The sequence below is a fragment of the Nerophis ophidion genome, linkage group LG10 (genome assembly GCF_033978795.1).
Source record: "Nerophis ophidion isolate RoL-2023_Sa linkage group LG10, RoL_Noph_v1.0, whole genome shotgun sequence".
NCBI classification, from domain to species: Eukaryota; Metazoa; Chordata; class Actinopteri; order Syngnathiformes; family Syngnathidae; genus Nerophis; species Nerophis ophidion.
Window position 1 is genome coordinate 57,910,470 of NC_084620.1, and position 13,091 is coordinate 57,923,560.

Sequence of the window (13,091 nt, forward strand, 5' to 3'; positions counted from 1 at the left end):
CTTCTTTGCCTGTGGAGATGATGTGTTGTCCTGAATGTAATTCTCCTCGTTTATCCTCAATGGCAGTCATATTGCATGAATCCATGTCCCCCGTTGTGACTCTTCATCTGTGTCTTCAGCCGTCCACACTCCCGCTCCGGTCTCCGAGTAGACTTCTCATGAGCTTCCACGGCTTTTGTCTTCCAGGTAAGGACGAGGAGTTCCCCAAGAAGCCCTTAGGGCAGCTTCCCGAGCTGGCGCCAGCGGCCATGAACCACGTCGGCAACGGTCAGAGCCACGCCGAGCCAGCCGAGCCTCCGAAGCAGCCCAGTCCGGTACCGGAGCGCCGTCAGGATAGTCGCCCCCCCAGTCGGTTACGGCGGGACTCGCTGGAGAAGTCGATACGCCACCGCAAGGTTGACATGAGGGACGGTCGACTCGGGGGACTCGAAGTGGAGCCACACTCGGCACCAACCCCAGTCCAGCACTTGACCACCGTGGACCGAATGAAGACTCCGAGTCACGCCGTCGCCCACCTCAACTCCAACGCGGTCTCCGGTTCTCACAGAGACATCGCGCCTCGCTGGTTCAAGCCCTCCGAGACTAAGCTCGAAGCCGCCAAAGCAATGGCGGCCCGGCAGGTCCAGCTGAGCCGGGGCGCGTCTCCGGCGCCCTCCGGTCCCGACGACGGCCAACAGCCCTGCCGACGACCACACTCCAAGGACTTTGTTCCTGACGCCAACCGCGGGTCCAACGCCTCGCAGTACGACAATGTACCAGGACTGCCGGAGCAGGAGTTTCAAATCCTGGAGCTGGAGAGACCTCCGTCCAGGATGAGGACTCCTCGCAGCGAGACCCCCTACGGTGTACCGTCCTCTCAGCAGGGTGATCCACTTTACGGATCCAGTGTAGTAACATCTCAGATACCCTCCAACCCTGCTCACCAGCATCCGGTCGGGGTCTACCCCGGGTTCCCTGGAAACCAGAGCCACTACCACTCCCCTCCAGTGCAGCACTTCTCTGGCAGGGCGACGACTGAGGTCCCCATCTTTCACCCGGGCTACAAACACTACGCTCCACCCTCCCGACTCATTTCACCCCCCAACACGAGGACGGGGGAGCAGATGTACGCCACCACCAGGCGACCGCCCGGCAGCCGCTCTCCCGACAGGGCTCCGGTGAACTCTTTCGCCACCTACCGCAGGCATCCGCCGCCCAACAGCGCCCATAACCCTCGGAGAGCCCCCTTGCAGCTGGAGCCCCAAGGGAGCACCACCCCCATCTACCTGCAAAAGCTCACCTCCACCGCACAGGTCCACGTCCCCCTGGACTACAGCTTCCAGGGGCAAACAGGAAGCCAGTATCATCCTGAAGGTAAACCCCAACGGGGCCCCGCACAGTCCCCCGGCGCCGTGCCTCGCTCGCCCAGCTTCCAGGAGGCCCAAATGTCCCCGGTGGAGGCGTTCACCTTCCCCGACAGCGGCGCCGGCCCGCAGCACTACAGGACGCCTTTCCAGGAGCGCCGGCAACAGCTCCCCCAGCTGTTTGGAGGCGCGCACTACAGGCACGCACAGGAGGCGTTCGCCATGCAGGAGTCCATGCTGCTGTGATCCATGTCACTCACACTGTGCTTTTCTTCTACGCACTCCCTGGGCCACACCTTTCTTACCAAGCACTCCGCAGGGAATTACAAGGAGAAGAAGAGAAAAAAAAAAAGGCTGAATATTTTTGTTTTATTTTTGGATGTAAATCATTAACAGAGACTAAAGAGTATAAATCAGGGGTGCCCATTACGTCGATCGCGAGCTACCAGTCGACCGCGGGGGGGGTGTCAGTCGATCTCCAGCCAGGCTTTTTAAAAAAAATAGACCTAAAAATGAGTGATCATCAATCTTCACCAAGACGTCACTTAAATGACATTCACGGTACCGGAGGGTCTTGTGAGATGACGCTGGCTGCTGCAAGATCATTATTATGAAAATATGACCGAGAGGAAGGCGAGAAACACTTTTTATTTCAACAGACTCTCGCGCCGTACCTTCCGTCAAAACTCTAAAGGCCGACTGCACATTTCCTATCTTCACAATAAAAGCCCTGCTTCATGCTGCCTGCGCTAACTAAATACAGAGTCTCGGAAAACTGGCGTGCACAAGCGATCCCTCAGAAAGTTTCACTTGTGCACGCCAGCTTTCCGAGACTCTTATTTTGTTAGCGCAGGCAGCATGAAGCAGGGTTTTTATTGTGAAGATAGGAAATGTGCAGTCGGCCTTTAGAGTTTTGACGGAAGGTACGGCGCGAAAGTCTGTTGAAATAAAAAGTGTTTCTCGCCTTCCTCTCTGTCATTTTTTCATAATAATGAACTGGCAGCAGCCAGCGTCATCTCACAAGACCCTCGGGTGCCGTGAATGTCAATCAAGCAAGCTACGGAATTTTCCGCCAATGTTTTTCTTGTAAAGTGTATGGAAGCTGGATGAATTAGATGCCAAAAACCAACCACTTTCATGTGGTATTGTACAGAAAGGACAACTTTTTTTCTCCTCCATTTGAAAATGTGAGCGTTATCATCATTACTGTCTGATTCCAATCAATGCGAGTCATCAGAGTCAGGTAATACAGCAACTTATATTCTTGTCTTTGTGAAAGAAAGACATCTATATGTGTTACACATGCTTGTATTATCATTAAACACATTTAACTTGTTTACAAAAATGTCTCTTTCATAAATAAATAAATATAAATGATATATATAAATGAGGTAGATCCCCTCGAGTTGGTCAATTGGAAAGTAGCTCGCCTGCAGAAAAAGTGTGGGCACCCCTGGTCTAAAGAGATATCTTTTAGAGTCAGTGTTGTTGTTAATAGTAGCAGAGGGGGGAAACTGACAGGCCATCTTTATTTTTGTATCTTCCTCGGTGAACTTTTATTTCCGTGGGAAAAGATGCGAAAAGAGCAGCGACGATTGTGATTGACATTTTCAGGCTTGGAATTCTGGTTCAGTTTCGGCGATGTTTCTCATCGCCGACTTACTGAAGTGCAATCTTCTTGTTTTTTGGGGGGGTTTTTTACACACTGTAAGTACTGTATCAGGAGGTCCTTGTTTTTTATGTTCTGAGAGGCCAAGAACACCGATGGGATTCGTGAGGGCTAACACTGTTTTTACTTTGATCCTTGATGACATCTTTTAAAATGTTTTGAAGTGTTTGTTAGCAGTGGTTACATAGGCCGAGATGCACCGGTTGCAGTGAGTTTGCTTTCATTCATTACGTCTCAACACTGTCATGTGCGCACGCACACACACACACACACACACACACACACACACACACACATACACGCTACATAGCCACAAATGTGTCGGTACACATTTTAGCGTTAAATAAATCCATCACATCCCTTCTTATTTCTACGTTGCTGCATTCCTACAGTGCTCTCATACTGTAAAGCAGGGGTCAGCAACCTTTTTGAAAGCAAGAGCTACTTCTTGGCTACTGATTAATGCCAAGGGCTCCCAGTTTGATACACACTTCAATAAATTGCTAGAAATAGCCAATTTTCTCAATTTAACTCTGTTATTATTAATAATTAATGACATTTATCTTGGTGGAAACACTTATCCTCCTAATGATTTCTCACAATAAATATTTATAGAAACAGATAAATAAATATTTTTTTTAAAAAAAGGGTATTTTTGTCCGTCATTCCGTCGTACATTTTTTTTTCCTTCAACGGAAGGTTTTTTGTAGGGAATAAATGATGGAAAAAAACACTTATTTGAACGGTTTAAAAGAGGAGAAAACAGGGGAAAAAAATGAAAATTACATTTTGAAACCTTGTTTATCTTCAATTTCGACTCTATAAAATTCAAAATTCAACCGAAAAAAAGAAGGGAAAAACTAGCTAAATTTGAAAAAATGAAAAAAATAACTTACGGAAACATAATTAGTAATTTTTCCTGATTAAGATTAATTTTAGAATTTTGATGACATGTTTTAAATAGGTTAAAATCCAATCTGCATTTTGTTAGAATATATAACAAATTGGACCAAGCTATATTTCTAACAAAGACGAATCATTATTTCTTTTAGATTTTCCAGAACAAAAATGTTAAAAGAAATTCAAAAGACTTTGAAATAAGATTTAAATTTGATTCTACAGATTTGCCAGAAAATTTTTGGGGGGGAATTTTAATCATAACAAGTTTGAAGAAATATTTCACAAATATTCTTTGTTGAAAAAAACAGAAGCTAAAATTAAGAATTAAATAAAAATTTATTTATTGTTCTTTACAATAAAAAAAAAATCAATTTACTTAAACATTGATTTAAATTGTCAGGAAAGAAGAGTAAGGAATTTAAAAGGTAAATGTGTTTAAAAATCCTAAAAAACATTTTTAAGGTTGTATTTTTTGTTTAAAATTGTCTTTCTGAAAGTTATAAGAAGCAAAGTAAACAAATAAATGAATTTATTTAAACAAGTCTTTCAAATATTTTCTTGGATTTTCAAATTCTATTTGAGTTTTGTCTCTCTTAGAATTAAAAATGTCCAGCAAAGCGAGACCAGCTTGCTAGTAAATAAATACAATTTAAAAAAATAGAGGCAGCTCACTGGTAAGTGCTGCTATTTGAGCTATTTTTAGAACAGGCCAGCGGGCGACTCATCTGGTCCTTACGGGCGACCTGGTGCCCGCGTTGGTGACCCCTGCTGTACATGATATTCTCTAAATTGTCTTGTTTGATGACTAACTGCAGATCCTTTAGATATTTTGCTTATTAAGCTGAGATGGAGTGGAAAATAAATCTCTTTTTTGACCAACAATAAATGTGTCTTATGTATGTTTGTGGTCAAGATGTCAAAGTGCTTTACACTGAGGCCCACGCCACAGTTATGGACCGCTTCTAACGATGAATACTATTATTACACCATTTGTTTTAATGCATTTTATTACTAGATTATTTTAAAACTAAAATGCAAAAAAAAAATTGCAATAATTTCACTTCAAAATGTAGTGTCTGGAAAAACAGCACTACTGATTTTATGGTTAAAAAAAAAAAGGCAGTTCAGTTGCCAGAATTTTACTGTAAAGTGTGCATTTTTTTTTTTACTGTAAATAAAAAAAAACTAATTTTACAGTAAAGTTTTGGCACCTGAGCTGCCATTTTTTTTTTGTTTTTTTAACTGCACATCAACAAACAGGAAGGGGAAGCAGTGCACTGTCAACACCGTGTATGGTGCGGATGGTGTTCTGCTGACCTCAACTGCGGATGTTGTGGATAGGTGGAAGGAATACTTTGAAGACCTCCTCAATCCCACCAACACGTCTTCCTATGAGGAAGCAGTGCCTGGGGAATCTGTGGTGGACTCTCCTATTTCTGGGGCTGAGGTAGTTAAAAAGCTCCTCGGTGGCAAGGCCCCAGGGGTGGATGAGATCCGCCCAGAGTTCCTTAAGGCTCTGGATGCTGTGGGGCTGTCTTGGTTGACAAGACTCTGCAGCATCGCGTGGACATCGGGGGAAGTACCTCTGGATTGGCAGACCGGGGTGGTGGTCCCTCTCTTTAAGAAGGGGGACCGGAGGGTGTGTTCCAACTATCGTGGGATCACACTCCTCAGCCTTCCCGGTAAGGTTTATTCAGGTGTACTGGAGAGGAGGCTACGCCGGCTAGTCCAACCTCGGATTCAGGAGGAACAGTGTGGTTTTCGTCCTGGTCGTGGAACTGTGGACCCGCTCTATACTCTCGGCAGGGTTCTTGAGGGTGCATGGGAGTTTGCCCAACCAGTCTACATGTGCTTTGTGGACTTGGAGAAGGCATTCGACCGTGTCCCTCGGGAAGTCCTGTGGGGAGTGCTCAGAGAGTATGGGGTATCGGACTGTCTTATTGTGGTGGTCCGCTCCCTGTATGATCAGTGTCAGAGCTTGGTCCGCATTGCCGGCAGTAAGTCGAACACATTTCCAGTGAGGGTTGGACTCCGCCAAGGCTGTCCTTTGTCACCGATTCTGATCATAACTTTTATGGACAGAATTTCTAGGCGCAGTCAAGGCGTTGAGGGGTTCCGGTTTGGTGACCGCAGAATTAGGTCTCTGCTTTTGTGGTCCTGATGGCTTCATCTGACCGGGATCTTCAGCTCTCAGTGGATCGGTTTGCAGCCGAGTGTGAAGCGACCGGAATGAGAATCAGCACCTCCAAGTCCGAGTCCATGGTTCTCGCCCAGAAAAGGGTGGAGTGCCATCTCCGGGTTGGGGAGGAGACCCTGCCCCAAGTGGAGGAGTTCAAGTACCTAGGAGTCTTGTTCACGAGTGGGGGAAGAGTGGATGGTGAGATCGACAGGCGGATCGGTGCGGCGTCTTCAGTAATGCGGACGTTGTATCGATCCGTTGTGGTGAAGAAGGAGCTGAGCCGGAAGACAAAGCTCTCAATTTACCGGTCGATCTACGTTCCCATCCTCACCTATGGTCATGAGCTTTGGGTCATGACCGAAAGGATAAGATCACGGGTACAAGCGGCCCAAATGAGTTTGGGTCTCTCCCTTAGAGATAGGGTGAGAAGCTCTGCCATCCGGGAGGAACTCAAAGTAAAGCCGCTGCTCCTCCACATGGAGAGGAGCCAGATGAGGTGGTTCGGGCATCTGGTCAGGATGCCACCCGAACGCCTCCCTAGGGAGGTGTTGAGGGCACGTCCAACCGGTAGGAGGCCACGGGGAAGACCCAGGACACGTTGGGAAGACTATGTCTCCCGGCTAGCCTGGGAACGCCTCGGAATCCCCCGGGAAGAGCTAGACGAAGTGGCTGGGGAGAGGGAAGTCTGGGTTTCCCTGCTTAGGCTGTTGCCCCCGCGACCCGACCTCGGCTAAGCGGAAGATGATGGATGGATGGATGGATGGCCACCATAGTTTATTACAATGAAAAAAAGTTGAGTTTTTTTCCTCCAGATAAAAATGGTGTAAAACCGCAGTAAATTTCATCATTTCTTTTAATTCCTTTGAAAATGCGTACAGTACAGCTGACACTTTGTTTTTTGTTTCTTATACATGTCCATGTTCAGAAAGGAGCAGATGGAAGAATAATATTCTTATATTGATCTGTATCCTTTTTAACACCAACTATTTAGATGACTTAATAACTGTTCCCTGCGGCAACTCCAACATACTTTTTCCTTTTCCTTTAAGCAAATTTCACAATTTGAAAATGAAATCTATTGCTACTTTTTCATTGCACAATTTGATGGATAATTATGAGTATTTATTTCTATTTAAAAAAAACGGTTTGAATGTTTGATCATATATTTTGCATAATTGGACAATATTTAAGTTTGCATAATTTGCAATTACATGGAGTACATTTTATTTCTCCCTTCCAAAATAGAAAAAAAGAAGACATTTTAGTAAGAAAAGTTACAGTACTTTATTGATACATTATGTCCAGGCTTTCCGAATAAAATGAAGTGGTAGAAAAATGGATGGATAATTGTGGTAAAAAATGAGGAATACAGTCAACTAGTGGGTACATACTGCCACCTGGTGGAAAAATAATTTGATTAAAAATGATTTAAGTTGGCAAAATGAAGATAAAATAATAATAAAACTCTCAGGCTTGCCACTGACAGTTTGTTTGTGTTTTAGTTTCTCTTCTGTTTAGTATTTCCTGTCCTTAGTTCCTGTCTAGTGCTCTTATTTTGTCAGCTTCCTGTCCTGTTCCCTAAGTGTTGTGTTCCTCCTCAGCTGCGGCTGATGGAAGGAGACCAGGCGGAACTACCAAACATTTGGAGTGAATTTGGCGGCGGCGAGAGTATCTAAATCTGTTTTGGCGGTTGAGCATAAGCTGTTTTGTGACTGGATCGAGATGGAAGGGGATAGTGACGGGATGTATGAGGATAGTATGGAAATGGATAGGACTAGAGGGGAGAGAGGAAAGAAGGGGAGAGGAGGGAGTGAAGGAAAGGCGAGTACTAAAAGAGTGCATGAAGACGATGAAGAGGTTGATAAGAGGAAAAGGGTTATGATGGATGAATATAAGATAATTTATACATTTAAATCAAACCAAGATATGAATGACATTAGTTTGATGACTCTGGTTAAGGGATTAAAGAAGGACATTGGAGAGGTGGAGATAGCGAAGGTGCTCAGGGACGGACGGCTGTTGATTAAATGCAAAAATGGAGAGCAAAAGAACAAAGCAATGCGATTGCAAAAACTGTGCAACAAAATAATAAAGGAAAAAATCGAAGTGGGAGAACGGAAGGGGGCAAGAGGAGTCGTGACAGGAATCCCAAGAGGAGAAAATTTAGATGATCTGAAAAGAGAAATAAAAGGAGGAACTGTCACTACGATGAAAAGATTGATGGCATTTAGGAACGGTGAAAAGACTGAGAGCGAATCCGTGCTAGTGCAATTTGCAGAGGAGGTCCTACCAGAGAGAATCATGATTGGGTATCTAAGCTGCTATGTTAGAGCTTACGTGCCACCCCCAGTACGTTGTTTCAAGTGCCAACGCTATGGGCACATAGCTAGTGTGTGTAATGCTAAAATGAGATGTGGAAGGTGTGGAGGGGAGCATGAATATGGACAATGTGGAGAAAATGAACAGGTCAAGTGTTGTAATTGTGGCGGGAATCACACAGCAGCATATGGGGGCTGCATCATAAGAAAACAGGCAACAGAAGTACAGCAAATCAGAGTTGAACGAAATATTACTTATGCAGAGGCAGTTAAAATAAGAAATCAAGAAAGTGCAGAACAGGACAGAAGTGAAAATAGTTCAAGAAATAAAAAACAAGAGGCAGCAAATACAGGAATTTCCATGGATAAACTAGTTGTATTCCTGGCTTATGTAATAAATTGTACAGAACAGGCTAGAAACAAGACTGAGAAAATCAAAATAATTGTCAAAGCAGCAGCAAAGTTTTTAAATTTAAAAGAATTATCCTGGGAACAGGTGCAAGGTGAGCTACAGAGAGTAGACGAGACCGAGTCATGTTACCACAATCCAACGCCATGTTAATTGTTCAGTGGAATGCCAGAAGTCTGATAGCAAACGGACAGGAATTAAAGGGATATATTAATAATATGAAAAATAAACCACATATAATATGTATTCAAGAAACATGGCTGAAGCCAAAATTAAACTTTATAATAAAAGGATATATAACGATACGTAAAGATAGGAATGATGGGCAAGGAGGAGGATGTGCCATATTTATTAAAGAAGATATGCATTATTCAATATTAAAAGTAAAACAAGAACTAGAGATAGTAGGAGTAGAAGTATGGAATAATAAAGAAAGATACAAAGTACTAAACTTCTATAATCCATGCAAGAAATTAGAAATTCACCAACTAGAAACAATAATGGAGCACTGGAGTGGCAATATTATTTGGTGTGGTGACTTTAATGCACATAGCACAATGTGGGGTGAAAGGGATGACTGGAATGGGGATACATTGGAAGCACTTTTGGAGGAAAAAGAACTGGTGTGTGTGAATGATGGGTCGGGAACAAGGTTAGATGTCGTCACGGGTAAAGAAACAGCAATAGATTTAACACTAGTGTCACAAGGGTTAGCAGGAAAGGTGGAGTGGGAAGTAAATAAATACAGCACAATGGGAAGTGATCACTATCCAATCGTCATTCACATAAACATAAATCATAGGACAGAAAGCACTAGGATAGAAGGAAGATGGAAGTATAATCATGGTGACTGGGGGAAATTTAGGGAAATTACCGACATAACTTTAAAGGAAGTAGATATAAATCAAGATATTGAACAATTAAATACAGATATTACAAAGTGCATAATAGAAGCAGCCGAACAGAGCATACCAAGGAATAGTATAGGGAGAAGAAGGAAGATAGTGCCGTGGTGGACACAAGAGTGCACGGATGTAATACAAAAACGGAATAGAGCATTTAGAATATTGAGAAGAACACATAATTTCCAAGACATGATCCAGTATAAAAGGCATCAAGCTAGAGTAAGGTATGTTATTAAAAAAACCAGAAAACACCATTGGAGAACTTTTTGTGAAACACTAAATAGAACTACTCCTTTAAGCCAAGTGTGGGGAATGATCAAGAGAATGTCAGGGGTCAGAAAAGAACATAAAAATCATGTGATGAAAGATGGAATGCGGAGTGTGGTAGGAAATAAAGAAAAAGCAGAACTTTTAGCAAAAACCTTTGTTAAAGTGCACAGTAATGATAATTTGAAAAATGTAGAAAAACAAAAGAGAGAAGAAACAATTAGTGTAAATATTGAGGAAATGAAGGAAGACAACGATAATAGTTTTATCAACACTGTGGATATGACATTTTCTTTGGATGAAATGGTTCGAATTTTAAAAAAAGTTAAAAATACGACGGCAGGGAAAGACCTGGTGAGTTATCAAATGATCAAAAATTTAGGTAGCATCGGCAAAGAAGTGGTCTTGAAATTATATAATAGGATATATGAAGAAGGAAAATTACCAGATGAGTGGAAAACAGCTGTAATAATTCCAATATGCAAGCCAGGGAAAGATCCGGAAGAGGCAGGAAATTATAGGCCGATTGCATTGACCTCAAATTTGGGCAAAGTAATGGAAAAAATGATTAATGAAAGATTAATATATTATTTAGAGTCAAAAGAAATTATAAAAAACTACCAAAGTGGTTTTCGCAAAGCAAGAAGCACAAATGACCCAGCAGTGCAGCTGGAAGAGGAAATTAGAAAGGGACAAATAAATAAAGAAAGTATAATTGCGGTATTTTTTGACATAGAGAAAGCGTATGATATGTTGTGGAAACAGGGGTTGCTGATGAAACTAAATAGGATTGGGATTAGAGGAAGAATGTACAGATGGATAAAAGACTTTTTAACAAGTAGAACATTATTAGTAAAGATAGAAAATGAATATAGTAGAGAATACATAGTGGAAAATGGGACCCCACAAGGGAGTATAATAAGTCCAGTACTAATTTCCATCATGATAAATGAAGTTTTTAGTGAAGTGGAAGGGTTAGTGGAGGTGGCATTGTTTGCTGATGATGGAGTGATGTGGAAGAGAGGTAGAAATACAAATTATATAGAAAAGAAGATTCAAAAAGCGGTAAATAATGTTCAAGACTGGGGGACGGCTTGGGGTTTAAGATTCTCTGTTGGAAAGACAAAAGTCATACATTTTACGAAGAGGAAAATACAAAACAAGCTCCAAATAAAACTCTATGGAGAAAACATAGAAGAGGTACGAGTTTTTAAATATTTAGGAGTATGGTTTGATAAAAATATTAACTGGTCAACCCACATCAGCAAGATAATGGAGAAAAGTAAAAAGGTGTTAAATATAATGAGGGCTTTGAGGGGTAAAGATTGGGGGGCTGATAGGTTAACATTGAAAACAATATATATCACTTTAATTCGGTCTGTTATCGACTACGGGTGCATTATTTATCGATCTGCTTCAAAAACTCTACTTGAGAAAATAGACCGGATCCAGTCGCAGGCGTTAAGATTATGTTGTGGAGCTACTAAATCTACTCCAGTGGCAGCATTACAAGTAGAGATGAATGAAAAACCTTTGGACATGAGGAGAGATCAACTCTCAGCAGTTTATTGGGCAAACTTAAAAGGATCCAAGCAAGGACATCCAACCCGTCAAGTGCTAATAAATTGCCAAGAAAAAGGGAAGAAAAAAATGAATAGTTTTGGGTGGATAATAGGAGATATATGTAAAAAAACACAAATTGACAATATTAAAGTGAGCCCTACAGTACCAATTCCTGCAATACCACCGTGGATGTATGAAAACCCAAAGGTAGACATGCAGTTACTGAAGAATAGACATTTAAATAGTTACCAAATAGAACAACGGATTGAGGAAATGTTTTTTGATAATATTATGATATACACAGATGCATCAAAAACTATAAATAGTAAAGTAGGAGCTGCTGCAGTTATCCCACAGAGAAATATAGTGTTGAATAAAAGAATTAGTGATAAACTATCTGTTTTTACGGGGGAATTGGTAGCAATTTATATGGCAGTTAACTGGATAGAGGAAAACAAAGCTAGGAAAGTAGTCGTGTGCTCGGACTCCAGCAGTGCATTGACGAGCATAAAAAACATAACATCAGAAACAAGACTAGATATAGTTTATGAAATAGTTCAGGCAATCTACAGAATAAATAAAGCGGGAGGTGTGGTAACATTTCTCTGGGTTCCTGCTAATGTAGGAGTTGAGGGAAATGAGTTAGCTGATAGATACGCAAAACAAGCAACCACTAAAACAGAAGTAAACATGGAGATTAAGCACAGTAAAGAAGAAGTGAAGAGCATAATTAAGATAGAACACAATAAAAAGTGGCAGGATAATTGGAATAAGGAAACAAAAGGTAGAGAGTTTTACAAAGTCCAGAGGAAAGTAGGTGTAATGAGAGGAGGGGGTAGAAATAGGAAGGAAGAAGACATTATTACTAGAATGAGATTAGGCCATACATATCTAAATAGTTCACTAAAATTGATAGGCAGACATACTACAGGGCTGTGTGATTTTTGCCACCAGATAGAAAATGTTGACCATGTCTTAATACAATGTAGGAAATATAATAGAGAAAGAGAAATACTGGAAAATAAGTTAGCAAAAGAAAATATTAGGTTAGAAGTGGGAGATATATTAGGATTGCATTCAGAAAACATAGGATATAAAGCAATATACACATATTTAAAAAACACTGGGTTAAGTAAAAGAATATAGAGTAGGGATCCACCTCGGTCCACACTCCATTACAGTAGGTGGCGGTAATGCACACCAGAAGGTTGCTTGCCAACCGCCATAAAAACAAAAGAAGAAGAAGAAGAAGCTGCGGCTGATTGGCACCTGGCCACACCTCTTGCCAATCAGCCTGCTCCTATTTGTACCTGCTTTGTTTTGTGTCAGGGGCTTCGCGGTGGCAGAGGGGTTAGTGTGTCTGCCTCACAATACGAAGTTCCTGCAGTCCATGTTCTCCCCGTGAATGCGTGGGTTCCCTCCGGGTACTCCGGCTTCCTCCCACTTCCAAAGACATGCACCTGGGGATAGGTTGATTGGCAACACTAAATGGTCCCTAGTGTTTGAATGTGAGTGTGAATGTTGTCTGTCTATCTGTG

General features: G+C 42.1%; 1 protein-coding gene across 1 annotated transcript in view; it reads left to right on the forward strand.

Moving 5' to 3' along the window:
• usp6nl (USP6 N-terminal like) overlaps positions 1–1,760 on the forward strand; it is a 47,520-nt gene extending 45,760 nt beyond the window's left edge. The window contains exon 14 of the mRNA XM_061914214.1: positions 187–1,760. Coding sequence (XP_061770198.1) covers positions 187–1,589 — 1,403 coding nt within the window. The 3' untranslated portion in view covers positions 1,590–1,760. The remainder of the gene's footprint in view (positions 1–186) is intronic.
• Positions 1,761–13,091: the final 11,331 nt, after the last annotated feature.